General features: G+C 43.0%; 1 protein-coding gene across 4 annotated transcripts in view; it reads left to right on the top strand.

Moving 5' to 3' along the window:
* The window catches only part of LOC126334926 (glutamyl aminopeptidase-like), a 431,383-nt gene that overhangs the window by 291,148 nt on the left and 125,303 nt on the right, over window positions 1-14,932 (top strand). The window contains exon 1 of one of the 4 annotated variants that reach the window (XM_049997651.1): window positions 3,177-3,422. The exons of the other annotated variants lie outside the window; for them this stretch is intronic. Coding sequence (XP_049853608.1) covers window positions 3,288-3,422 — 135 coding nt within the window. The 5' untranslated portion in view covers window positions 3,177-3,287. Of the gene's footprint in view, window positions 1-3,176; window positions 3,423-14,932 lie in introns of those variants that run through there. 4 annotated transcript variants of the gene reach the window in all.

Here is a 14,932-nt window from a genome sequence, read left to right as displayed (position 1 = left end):
ACATACTACATTCATGGGAAATTGTTTATCATGTAGTACCCAGTATTTATGATCTCCTCGATCTGTAATATTCGTCAAAGGCATCAAATTTTTCTTTTGACAGTGCTGTCCCACAGCATCCAAATGCGAACCATTCTGCCGAGGCAGCCTTCCAATTCTAAGCTTTTGCAACCAGTTTCCCCTGAAACTCATCCCTGAGAAGGTGATTACTATTCACAAGCCTTTTTACACCACCTTATAATAGCACAACAATCATGTCGACAGAAATCCATGTCCGGATCATCAGTATTGCTTCCAGCTTTCACCTTTCACTTTCTATTATTGTTGCCAGTTAAAGGAACTAAGTAATTCGCAGTGCAGTAACAGGACAAACAATGAAAGTTCTTTTCAAACTGAACATCCTCTACAGTTTCTAATTCAGAACTTCTACAAACTTCTGGCATAATACTTTCGTGTAATGTATATGTACAGTGTACTCATTAGCTCCATAATCACCACCATCACCATCACTAGACATTCAGCTTCTAATCTGTACTACTGTATAAAGATAAGACGCTGTTTAACGTTGTTCCCAAAAAATCTCGATAAGTTCTTGACTGGTTTGCTTCACATTTTATACGATATTCTAATAAAAATTCGGATGGACATACACATTCTTCAAATACTGCACATATAAACAGGAAACGTTGTCAGCAAAAATCTCGAAATGTTTTAGATTTTTACACGATACTCTGATAAAAATGCGGGAGAAGTTGTTAGCAAAAAAATCGAAAACTTCCCGTTTCTTCGTGGACATGTCAGAATGCAGAATTGCAAAGTTCTTGACCGATTTACTTCAAATTTTTATACGATACTCTAATAAATTTTCAGATGGTCATAGGCTACACTTTTTTATTATTATTATCATTATTATTATCATTATTATTATTATTATTATCATTACTATTATTATTTTAATATTCTGGCACTTGAGTTATTGTCATTCGCCTTCGTGCTACCCAGTACAATTTTGTAAAGTCTGAAGAACAGTCACCTAACTAAATAAACGAGAAACGTTGTTAACAAAAATCCCCAAAAGTTCTTGTCGACTTACTTCAGATTTTTACATGATACTCTAATAAACCTTTGGATAGATGTAGGCTATATATTTTTAACGTACATAATACGTAAATCTACAAATCGCGTATTTTTAAACGAGCTTAAGCCAACCAACGTACATTTGTGGGAAACTGAGGAAAACTGTTTAATTTGTGTAATAACCTTACTCAGGCATCTTTATTGGCATTGTCATATTATATGATGCAAATATGGCTGTCAGACAAGAGACTGAATTACGACTGTTTTATTTTTGGTAATGTAATTAATAATTAAAAGCTGGAATTAAATCTTTTAAAAAAAACACGCATGTAAAAGATACTGAAATCGCACACTCCCTTCTGTTCACATTAACGTTATCTTGAGCTCATACAGAATAACAAGTACAGTTTTAATTTTCATGATACTAATGCAACTTTCTACAACAATAATCAGTATTTGGCAGTCCATTCATTCGTTGTCTTCGGTGTTGTTCTTCACAGGACACATGAAAATTTCGTCAAGCAGAGGTAGGTGTTCGCCGGGCAGATAACGTTGTAATTTTGGGAGTTCTCCCAAGTCGCTAATTTTACGAGTATTAGACTTGACTGGAACCTTTCCTGGTGGATAAGCTACTCATAGTTTTTCTGACACACCAACAGGTCATATTCGCTGTCCGGACGACCAGTGCGATTAATTATTAGCGCTTCTTCCTGTTCCAATTGCGTGTGGAGGGGGTGAAAAATGACTGCATAAATGCTTGTGTGCTCGCTGTAGCTAGTCTAATCTTGTCTTCGCGGTCACTAGGAGAGCGATACGCAGGGCACTGTAATATATATCTCGATTCCTTGCTTGAAGCTGGTTCTTGAAACTTTGTGTGTCTGCTTTCATGGGATGGTTTGAGTCCTTCCTTCATGTCTCCGCCACCAATTCGAAGGTACATATTCATGTACCTAGGAACAAATATCCCATTGAAATGTAAATGCGTTGCGATAGAGGAAACCTTGTCATTTCTGCATTTAATCAGTTACATTATTACTCTACTACACACCAATAATCAGTAATTGAAATCCAGTTATGCAGAAGTATCTGAGAAACCAGTTACAAGTTAAATACGTTCTGAAACTGGACCTGCCGGAAAATAACACAAATTTCCAGTTTCAAGATAGGTAAAACTGTTCAACATAAAAGAATCTCTGTTCGTTTGCAACTATCACATGTTCCATTGTAAATGACTTTCAAGGTAGAAGATAGTGCACGATCGACGAAGTATTGGTTAACTGTCCTCATGTTATATAAGTAGTTCTAAAAACGTATAGCAAAGCTTAAAAATAGTGTACAGGACCCAAATGAGTAGAACGCGAAGTATTTACAGATATACAAACATAACCTCATGTCTAATCACAACAAAAAAAAGTAGAAAATGGTGAAAACTGCTGATAACGGTCTTCGTTGCGCATGCCTTCACGTGATTCTAAAATCAGTCATTAGGCTGAAGTACCAACCAAAAAACATCATAATTACGTATACCTAGGTGCAACATTCTCATCTGTAATCTGAACCTCTTCCGTTATTTCTACATCTACATCTACATCCATACTCCGCAAGCCACCTGACGGTGTGTGGCGGAGGGTACCCTGAGTACCTCTATCGGTTCTCCCTTCTATTCCAGTCTCGTATTGTTCGTGGAAAGAAGGATTGTCGGTATGCTTCTGTGTGGGCTCTAATCTCTCTGATTTTATCCTCATGGTCTCTTCGCGAGATATACGTAGGAGGGAGCAATATACTGCTTGACTCTTCGGTGAAGGTATGTTCTCGAAACTTTAACAAAAGCCCGTACCGAGCCACTGAGCGTCTGGTATTCTTAAATTCTCATAAACTACGCCAGCTTACTAACTAACCTACATTAAAATGAGATAGCTAGTTTTAAATTTAAGACGTTGGTTACATCGCTTGGCCTTTTGACTATTATCACTAGTTCGTTGGTTGCAGAGCGCACGCAGCTATTAATTGTAAGATTCGCTGAAAGAGCCTTGCAACGAGCATGTAGTCTACTAATTTGGCATTCTTGTTAGCTGAGCTAGGACAGTTACCTTTGGTTCACATTAGTAGCATCTCTGACGTATACCGGTTCTCGTTGAGAATCATTTCACCTGCGTTCTCGCCAACGCAAATTAAAACTGCAAGCTTTATTTTTCTGACGCCCTTTTGAAATGGAGACAGACCGGAAGGCTGTTGTGCTATCGACGCAGAATCCGGAGCTGAGCAGTGCGTCTGCGTTGTTTGACAGTGGAGCGAAGCTGAAATCTGACGATGAGAAGACAGAACGGCGATCCTTCAGGCATTTTGTAAGCATTTCAAGAATAGCCTCACTGTGTGTAACATTTCTTATTGTTGATTCCGAGGAGCCGATTGCCACGTTTGCTGTACATCTTCATTAAATGTTTCATTACCAATTGATGCCTCGTGCTGTCTTTCGGCTACTCGGTATCACTCCCTGGTTTTCTGCGGTTCATTCGTGCTTCTTATTCTGTACAGCTTATAACAATGAAGAACGTTCAGATATGTGGAACGAATCTATGTATAAATTATGATAGAAAGTAGCTGTTAGAAATTAATTTAGGCCGTCGTCTTACATACAGTGATTAGGCACCTGCCTGTTCCGCTGTCACAGAGTTCATGTTCATTGTTTCCTTGGTTGACCTGTATCTCCCCTTATCTTCTGGTTATAGGTCAGATAACTTTTTTGAGCGGGCTCTGATCTCTCATTATAATCACTGGTTGTTTCCACCCCTCTCTGCACTGAGTTATTTCCTCATTGATATCAACTTATTACGACTATTTCACTTGCAATTGAATCACTTCTTATGAAGCCATTCACGCTTCTCAAGAATCTCATCTCTGCTGCTAGTATTTGCTAGCATCTTTATTTTTATGTACCCCACTTTCGGTTCATACAAAAGTAGGCCTACTAGTCACCCCATAGTTTAAAAAAATGATTTGTGTCTTTTAGGGTTTTTAGTTGAGTTTCTGTTGATGTTCCAAATATTACTTGAAATTTGTGCAGCTTTTCGGCAATATCATTATGATATATTTAAAACATGGGTCGTGTTCAATTATTGGGTTGTTAATTACTGTCTTGGGTACTTACCCGAATGACCATAACGTTAACCTGATATAATGAGATTTTAATGGTTTCTTTACGTATTTGGCTTATGCGATATAGCGCAAGCTGCAGGTCATCTTCACTTTATTGTGTAACTACTTTATCATTCGCAAATAGTATTGCACTTCTGTTAGTGTGTTGATCTAATTTAATGTTAATATAAATCCTGGTTAATTCTCTGGTAATTTCCAAGAATGGTTGCCTATCGAAGTCGCGGGATCCAAACGATACATATCGAGCGTGCGACCGTAAATCGATCACGTCACTATGGTGGCGGGCGCTGTGAGTATGTTTACGGCGATCACTGCAGCAATGACAAAAGAAGACCGTTACAAAAATACTTGCAGTTACAAAGGAGATGACTTATCTTACTCGTCGTCGGTGTTGTCGTCATGTGAAAGGCCATGTGATGTGTACGCTACGGGAAAGTTCCGTTTTTGCCATCAATACGCGGAGGTATATCACTTAGAGCAACTAAGGGAATAACGGAAAATAGATAAAAATGATGATCACTGATAATTGATCATAACGCCCACCAGCACAGTCACATGATCAATTTACAATCGCACGCTCGATATGTATCGTTTGGATCCCGCGACTTCGGTAGGCAGTCATTCTTGGGAATTACCAATTCTCTGATTCCAATTTTTAAGAACATTGTTAATATAACTGTAAAAAAGACTTGGTGAAAGAGAACACTCCTGTATCACATCTCGATTGATTTTTTTTTCACATATCCTTCACTCTCCTGCGTTTACTGCTATTTTTGTTTCACGATATTGACCTTTGAAAGCCCTTATGAGCTGGGGTGAATAACCACTGTCACTCATTATTGCTCATAATTTATTTTGATGAACTTTTTCTTTCTCAAAATCTATAAAAAAACGTGGGCTTCAAGACTGAACTATTTTTGTTTTCTATGAGTCGTTATATTGCAAAAATACTGTCAATACACGAGTGACCTTTCGTAACCGCACGTTTTGGTCTTCTTGGAGAAGTTTGTCAGCTAGAACTGTTATTCTTTTGTTCAAGATTTTTTAATAGATCTCGTACATGGCATTCAGCCGACTGATGCCTCTGTAATTTCTTCGTGCAATCATTTGTTGATAGGACGTGGAAATCTAAAACGATGGCAAGGTCTTGTATATCTGTGGACGCTGCATTTTTTGCATCCATTCCGCAGCTTTTTTATTTTTATTTACTTTTTAATTTTTAGCGTGTATTGTATTTCATCCATTGTTGTAACGTCAATACTTACAAATTCTTTTTCCTCATCAAAAAAATATTACTCCGATAATCCTCCTGTTTGCACCGTGACTCTTGACAGTGTTTAATCCATTGACCTTCTTCAATGAAATTCGGTTATGCTGTGTACTTTTTCGACTGTTTTATGTGTCTAACTACCGTGTGCGCTGGTGCTGGCCTTTTGTGTGCATCGTATTCGATGTTTAAAATGAATCTGTCCCAAGATTATTGTTGGATTTAATGTGTTAGTTGTATTGCATAATTTCGCGTTTGTTTGAAGTAGCTTTCTGCCTCTCCTGTGTTCTTCTGCAAGACTTCTTCATATGACTCTCGTCCCCCCTACTCTTAATTTCCTATACTCTTTTTACGCTTAGAATACGTGTACATTACAGTAATGACATTAGCAGAAATTTCGGTACTTGGTAGTAGTGTAAAAATTGATAATTTTCTATCTATTCTAAGTAGATGCTTAGGAAATAATAGTAATGGGAGCGTATGAGTTATCTTTTATGCAAATTCGAAACATTTCGATTATACAGGATGCACATCGTAAAAACGACAGACTGTAGGGACGTTTTCCATATTGGAAATGGAGGAAGAAAGGTCTTATGAACACGTGCCCGGAAATGCATCGTTGTCATGGTAGGTGGCGGTGACGACTGATGTTCCTCTGACCACGTGCCGTGTGTTCCTTGTGTGATTGACGCAGCGTACTGTAACCAGCAGAATGGTCCGGTATTTACAGGGTGTTTCAAAAATGACCGGTATATTTGAAACGTCAATAAAAACTAAACGAGCAGCGATAGAAATACACCGTTTGTTGCAATATGCTTGGGACAACAGCACATTTTCAGGCGGACAAATTTTCGAAATTACAGTAGTTACAATTTTCAACAACAGATGGCGCTGCAAGTGATGTGAAAGATATAGAAGACAACGCAGTCTGTGGGTGCGCCATTCTGTACGTCGTCTTTCTGCTGTAAGCGTGTGCTGTTCACAACGTGCAAGTGTGCTGTGGACAACATGGTTTATTCCTTAGAACAGAGGATTTTTCTGGTGTTGGAATTCCACCGCCTAGAACACAGTGTTGTTGCAACAAGACGAAGTTTTCAACGGAGGTTTAATGTAACCAAAGGACCGAAAAGCGATACAATAAAGGATCTGTTTGAAAAATTTCAACGGACTGGGAACATGACGGATGAACGTGCTGGAAAGGTAGGGCGACCGCATAAGGCAACCACAGAGGGCAACGCGCAGCTAGTGCAGCAGGTGATCCAACAGTGGCCTCGGGTTTCCGTTCGCCGTGTTGCAGCTGCGGTCCAAATGACGCCAACGTCCACGTATCGTCTCATGCGCCAGAGTTTACACCTCTATCCATACAAAATTCAAACGCTGCAACCCCTTAGCGCCACTACCATTGCTGCACGAGAGACATTCGCTAACGATGTAGTGCACAGGCTTGATGACGGCGATATGCATATGAGCAGCATTTGGTTTACTGACGAAGCTTATTTTTACCTGGACGGCTTCGTCAATAAACAGAACTGGCGCATATGGGGAACCGAAAAGCCCCATGTTGCAGTCCCATCGTCCCTGCATCCTCAAAAAGTACTGGTCTGGGCCGCCATTTCTTCCAAAGGAATCGTTGGCCCATTTTTCAGATCCGAAACGATTGCTGTATCACGCTATCTGGACATTCTTCGTGAATTTGTGGCGGTACAAACTGCCTTAGACGACACTGCGAACACCTCGTGGTTTATGCAAGATGGTGCCCGGCCAAATCGCACGGCCGACGTCTTTAATTTCCTGAATGAATATTTCGATGATCGTGTGATTGCTTTGGGCTATCCGAAACATACAGGAGGCGGCGTGGATTGGCCTCCCTATTCGCCAGGCATGAATCCCTGTGACTTCTTTCTGTGGGGACACTTGAAAGACCAGGTGTACCGCCAGAATGCAGAAACAATTGAACAGCTGAAGCAGTACATCTCATCTGCACGTGAAGCCATTCCGCCAGACACGTTGTCAAAGGTTTCGGGTAATTTCATTCAGAGACTACGCCATATTATTGATAGGCATGGTGGATATGAGGAAAATATCGTACTATAGAGTTTCCCAGACCGCAGCGCCATCTGTTGTTGACAATTGTAACTACTGTAATTTCGAAAGATTGTCTGCCTGAAAATGTACTGTTGTTCCAAGCATATTGCAACAAACGGTGTATTTCTATCGCTGCTCGTTAAGTTTGTATTGCCGTTTCAAATATACCGGTCATTTTTGAAACACCCTGTATGTCGGAACAAGCCGAGACGGTGCCCGTGTACGGCCAAGCAAATGGAAACGGTCGAGAGGCAGCACAGCTATAGCTACCAAAATAAGTACTCTCACAAACATCAGCTACATCACATAACATTTCAAGTCCTTTTTGGGCATTTGTATGCTCATGGGTCCTTCCAGTCAAAGGAACATGCAGCGAGGAGGGGGGGACTGGGGACTGTGTGTACAACAGACTTGTAGGACCGGGTTCTGCTTCTCGACCGTTTCCGTCTGCATGGCCGTACACGAACACCATTGCGGCTTGTTCCCGATATGAGTGCGGGACCATTCTGCTGCTCACAGTACGCTACGTCAGTCACACTGCCTGCAACACACAAGGCACACACCGCACGTGGTCAGAGAACTGTTATTTGTTAGCGCCCTTCACCGTGGCAACGATCCATTTCTGGATACATGTCAATAGGATATTTTTTCCTCCATTTCGAGAGTGGAACCCGGCCCTGCAGTTTCCGGTTTTATTAACGTTCACCCTGTATTTATTTATTAATCGTTCTCAAGTGCAATCCCAGATGATATCTCTATTTCTACAAGTATTTCATATATACGAGGGTAATCCTAGAAGTAAGGTCTCCTTTTTTTTTTATAAGTACATAGACCTGCTTATTTCTACAATGATTTACATCAGTGTACAGCTTGAACATTTAGCTATTTTTCCACATAATCACCATTTCTGTCGATGCATTTTTGTAGACGCTGTGGCAGTTTTTGTATGCCCATGTCATACCAGCTCACCGCCATGCTATTCAGAAAGTTATGAACCTCTTCATTCACCTCGTCATCGGAGCTGAATCGCTTTCCAGCCAAATGTTCTTTTAACCTAGGGAAAACGTAATAGTCACTGGACGCCAAATCAGGACTATTGGGTGGGAGGGTGATTATGTTCCACTGAAACTGTTGCATGAGAGCAACGGTTTGCCGAGCAATGTGTGGGCGAGCGTTGTCATGGAGAACGTATACGCCCTTGCTCAACATTGCTCTTCTCCGTTTCTGATTGCCCGTTTGAGTTTTTTCTGTCTCGCAGTACCTGTCAGCGTTAATTGTGGTCCCAGTGATTCAGCTGCGACGACGAGGTGAAAGAAGAGGTTCATAACTTTCTGAACAGCATGGAGGCGTGTTGTTATGACATAGACATACAAAAAGTGCCACAGCGTCTACAAAAATGCATCGACAGAAATGGTGATTATGTCGAAAAATACCTAAATGTTCAAGCTATGAACTGATGTAAACCTTTGTTGAAATAAGCAGCTCTGTGTACTTATAAAATAAACAGGAGACCTTACTTTCGGGATTACTCTCGTAATTTAATAAAAAATAAACTTAATACCAAAAGTCCATAAATTGGCTAGTCGTTCATTTATTGTGGCTCATCATCCTGAACAATTCACGCTTTCTTTTGTTAGAAACAGCGAAAGATACACAAGATGATCTTCGGAACGCAAACTTTTAGGATACGTCTACCTTAGAGGAGGACGTTGGTACGTTAAACTGCATATCTCATGTCTGCACAGTCCAGGAACCACACGTGCTGCACCACATATTGAAGCCATGTCTCTTAGTTCCTGTAAAAGTAGTGCCACGTCCTGAACAACCAGTCACGAACTATGACACCACCGTGGGTACATCGCAAACGATTGTGTTTCGATCCTGAAGGTAGCGCCTCTTCGATGCGGCAGGCAGTCCTTTGTTGTCAAACATAAGCAGTTTACAAATAACGACATCGAGCAAAAATTTAGTCCCTTCTCCTTTCCGGGGACACCATGCTTATAATGCCGTGTAACATAGCCTCTGTCCTTGACACGGATCTCACTGGGGCGAGGAAGAGAGTCCAGAAGTTACTTCAGGTACGTCACATCCAGCGGAAGCTACTTATTGATGATCAGGTCCCTTAGAGCTATCATATCTCGTGGACGTTGATAGCTACATTTCACTCACTTCCAAATAGACGTTTTCTCATGGATTAAATGGGAGATTTAGCGGGCCAGTCGCAGTTACATGGCTTCACTTGGTCACCGAGATTGTTGTAATTGAAACTTCATGGCAGTTTAAAACTGTGTGCCGGACGGAGACTCGAACTCGGGACCTACTATCCTGGTTCATGTTCACGATACCATGAATTAATGGTCCCAAGTCATAGTACGAAAAACACCATCAAAATATCATACAACCACCTCCGGTCTGAACCACGACGCACTGCAGTTTAAACGTCTATTTGGATCGTTGGTGCAATCGAGAAGAGGCAAAATCGCAATTCATCGTATCACATTACACTGCTCCGGTCAGTTCTGTACAGTTATTGTGTTGTATGGCCTATTGAAACAGTGCAAATTCATTTGTCACTGTGTGCAATGGCCATTTGAAAATACATGATGACAAATGTCCATTGGATGCAGTTTCCTTCGCGCTTTTCGCTCGAAAACCGGTTGAAATGAAGATGAATTCACTCAAAGTGGCAATTTCTGTCGCATTTGATACCCGTTGACAAGGGGTGACATTCCTCTGCGGTCCTTGTCAGTTAGGATCTTTCAACGGCCGCTGTTCGTATGCATTGTTACACGGTTAAGAGCAGTACAACAGTCTTTATAGACACGTTGAACAGTTCGAGTTCATACACTAACAAATTGGACAACTTCAGTCACTTTGTGGTCATGTGTACGTCCAAACATGACATCTATTTCCTGTCGCCTTGTCACGTCTCCACATCGACCGATCTTACTGCACCGATTCCATACTACCGACGGGCACACGCACACTACTTCAACACTATGACAGGCCAGGCGCACATTGGGACGTAGCGCAGCGAAGATTTCGCGACACAGTCTGTGCGCATATTAGGAGGCAGTTTAGCCTCTGTCACGTAGTCTTTCCTTGTTGATTCTATGGGCAGTGTTTTGTGACAGTATGATTGAACTCACGAATCTTAGTTGAGAGTCGGATTCTGATGGGGAAAAGGGCATGCTGATGTTATTACGCGGCAATTCAAAACAGAATAAATTAGAATGGAAAAGCGGCCACATGAACAACAGAAATACTGATGGCGAAATCGTTTTAACATCAAGAGTTTTGCCGACCGCTGTGAACGAGCGGTTCTAGGTGCTTCAGTCCGGAACCGCGCTGCTGCTACGGTCACAGGTTCGAATCCTGCCTCGGGCATGAATGTGTGTGATGTCCTTAGGTTAGCTAGGTTTAAGTAGTTCTAAGTCTAGGAGACTGATGACCTCAGATATTAAATTCCATAGTGCTTAGAGCCATTTGAACCATCAAGAGTTTTCTGATAAACAGTTGACGAACTGCTTCCTTTTGGACTGGATTCTGTTCCATGAGGTTCACGAGCGTATGGAGAAATATATATTTCCTGAAGTTTGTAATGCTCAAAATCCAACTGGAACTGAAGAAACAGCCACTGTGTTCTTGAGGTAGTTTTACTGAAATTTTTTACAGAGTAAGGGCATAAGCAAGAGTAACATATATTACTCTGGAAAATTAATTACGGAAGTTGTTACTATTGATGAACTAAACGTGATATCCAGCAGCTGTACTTGAGCGCACGTCCTCTGAGTTCTGAAAAAGTGTCAAAGACGTACTGATGTCATCTGACGAGTATGGGATAGATATAAAGCTTTGGCGCTGTAATTCTAAGGTAGTCGAGTTCTTGAGCTTGGAGGGCTGTGAATTCCTAGGAGAGGCGTCAGTTTACGAAATCACTTCAAATGTTATACATCGGATGAAATGTTGACTTATTGGTGGCATATTTTTAATTGTTGGGTACATCGACATGGAGAAATGGTGGAGTGGGTCACTAGCATATTTCGAGTCTTCAGTCTTTCTACGTTCAGTCGGTCTTTCCTTTGCCCTTTGTTGACGCTGCACAATGGAATGTTGTATAAGCCTGGAAACAATGCGTTTATTCATTGTTTGTGGTTATACTCTGCTTCACAGGTGCCTGAGTACTGAGGAATTATCCAGTTCTGCATTATCCTCAGTTTGTGACCTAACTTCCTCGTAACTATTTCCAATGAATTCAGCTTCGTTATCGTCATTCTGAGACATCACGCCGCAGGAGCATATGTGGCGCTCGCACATTAAATTGTGCCCCCGGACACAGCACGGCGAAGGAGGAAGTAGGCTGGCAGGCACTGTGCTGCCTTCCCCTAATCTGCGCCTCAATTTTCGCTGTTGTATTTACACCCGTCAATCACAAAAGTCTTCGCTGCGTTGCCCTGTCCTTCCCCCCCGTCGCTTATGTCCCAGTGTTCGCCTGGCTTTACATCAGGTAGGGTAGAGAAATCATATGACCACCTGGTACCAATTCGGCACTATGTTCCGCGCTCCAAAGCCACCAGGGATTTTAAGGGAGCAACCAATATATTGTCCGGTGAGCACAAATAGTTCTTTCAAGAGCTCGTACCGTCGGAAATGTTCATTTCCGCTCATTTGTTCGTTGTCAAAATCACTCCCTTTAAGAGCTTCTCCCGTCTGTATAATTCTGACCGTAAGGTTTTGGGACTCCCTGTAGATGGGATGGAGCGTGTGTGCCGCAAGCTTGACCTCACGCAGGATGGTGCGTAGGAGCGTCCAATTGCCAGCGCGGCGCATCTGGAAGCCTCTCTCCCACGCTCCTAGCCTCCTGTCGGATGTCGGCCCAATACAGAAAGATCGCTCAGGCTTCTCAGTGCAGCCGCTGTTGTCTCGTCAGCGGCCTCTAGCTAGTCCGGCTGGCTACTCCCGCGGCCCAAGTGCCAACATTGCATTCTACATTCATATGTGCGCTGAGCAGGACCTAACTTGGCCTTAAGACAATTCTAGCAAGCCATCTTGCAGTCTGTGGCTGAGGATGCTTCTGGTACTACTGTCTCTCCCTCCACCTCCCCGTACCTCCCCCCGCCTTCCCTCCTCCCCCCCCCTCACTCCAACACACCTTTTCCTTGCCCCATACGCGAATGGCGCGAGGGAAGAGCGACTGTCGATAAAACTCCGAAGGAATTCTAATTTTTCTATTTTTCTGGTCTGTCTATTTCGTGTGGCGTATGTGGGCGGAAGTAATATATTATCCGACTCTTGTTGAAACGTACACTCTCTGAATTTCAACAGTGAAGTTTTCTGCGATACACAACGCCCCTCTAGTAGTTTCTGCTGCTGGAGATTGTCGAACACGTTCGTAAAGCCGTCCTCCTTTCACAGGACGTGAAAACTCACGCTGACGAGGAGCTGGTGACGTCAGAGCGTTGAATTCCACGTTCCACGTACAATAAAAAACGTGAAATGAGCAATCTGGCATGGTAGATGTTTGCTTCGTGGAGAGGAATGTGGCCACTGATATGCGACACCGTTTTTACGACACAAGCAGAAATTAGCAGCCGCATGTTGTATGGAGTTCGTATTTGGTGATATTTTTATTACATAGTACGTGACATGAATACAAGCTTATTCAAAGCATCATCAAATTGAGTATCTCTCGAAAGCGCGTCGTTTTAGGTACGACTCGTTATGCACTGAAGAGCCAAAGAAACTGGTACATCTACTTAATGTCGTGTACGGCCCCCGCGAGACGAAGAAGTGCCGCAACACGACGTGGCGTGGACTCGACTAATGTCTGAAATAGTGCTGGAAGGAAGTGACACCATGAACCCTGCAGGGCTGTCCGTAAATCCGTAAGAATACGAGGGAGTGGAGATCTCTTCTGAACAGTAGGTTTTAAGGCATCCCAGATGTGCTCAGTAATACTCATGTCTAGGGAGTTTGGTGGCCAGGGGAAGTGTTTAAACTCAAAAGAGTGTTCCTGGAGCCACACTGCAGCAGTTCTGGACGTGTGGGATGTAGCATTGTCCTCCTGAAATTGTCAAAGTCCGTCGGAAAGCACAATGGGCATGAATGAATGCAGGTGATCATATAGGATGCTTAGGTACCAGTCACCTGTCAGAGTCGTATCTAGACGTATCACGCGTCCCATATCGCTCCAACTGCACACGTCCCACGCCTTTACAGAGCTTCCACCAGCTTCAACACTCCCCTGCCGACATGCAGGGTCCATGGATTAATGTGGTTGTCTCCGTACCCGTACACGTACATCCGCTCGATACAATTTGAAACGAGACTTGTCCGACCAGGCAACATGTTTCTAGTCATCAACAGTCCATTGCCGGTGTTGACGGGTCTAGGCGAGGCGTAAAGCTTTGTTACGTGCAGTTATCAAGGCTACACGAGTGGGCCTTTGGCTCCGAAAGCCCATATCGATAATGTTTTGTTGAATGTCTCGTACACTGACACTTGCTGATGGTCCAGCATTGAAATCTGCAGTAATTTGCAGAAGGGTTGCACTTCCGTCACGTTGAACGATTCTCTTCAATCGCCGTTGGTCCCGTTCTTGCAGTATCTTTTTCCGCACGCAGCGATGTCGGAGATTCGATGTTTTACCGGATTCCTGATATTCACGGTACACTCGTGAAATGGTCATACGGAAAAATCTCCATTTCATCGCTGTCTCGGAGATGCTGTATCCCTTCGCTCGTGCCCCGATTATAGCACCACGTTCAAACTCACTTAAATCTTGATAACCCGCCATTGTAGCAGCAATAACGGATCTAACAACTGCGCCAGACACTTGTTGTCTTCAGAATGAGATTTTCACTCTGCAGCGGAGTGTGCGCTGATATGAAACTTCCTGGCAGATTAAAACTGTGTGCCCGACCGAGACTCGAACTCGGGACCTTTGCCTTTCGCGGGCAAGTGCTCTACCAACTGAGCTACCGAAGCACGACTCACGTCCGGTACTCACAGCTTTACTTCTGCCAGTATCCGTCTCCTACCTTCCAAACTTTACAGAAGCTCTTCTGCGAACCTTGCAGAACTAGCACTCCTGAAAGAAAGGATACTGCGGAGACATGGCTTAGCCACCCCCAGGCTGTGGCTAAGCCATGTCTCCGCAGTATCCTTTCTTTCAGGAGTGCTAGTTCTGCAAGGTTCGCAGAAGAGCTTCTGTAAAGTTTGGAAGGTAGGAGACGGATACTGGCAGAAGTAAAGCTGTGAGTACCGGACGTGAGTCGTGCTTCGGTAGCTCCGTTGGTAGAGCACTTGCCCGCGAAAGGCAAAGGTCCCGAGTTCGAGTCTCGGTCG

This window comes from Schistocerca gregaria, chromosome 2, assembly GCF_023897955.1.
Source record: "Schistocerca gregaria isolate iqSchGreg1 chromosome 2, iqSchGreg1.2, whole genome shotgun sequence".
Classification (NCBI taxonomy): domain Eukaryota; kingdom Metazoa; phylum Arthropoda; class Insecta; order Orthoptera; family Acrididae; genus Schistocerca; species Schistocerca gregaria.
The sequence above is the reverse complement of the archived record's forward strand: the minus strand, read 5'-3'. Positions and strand labels throughout refer to the sequence as shown.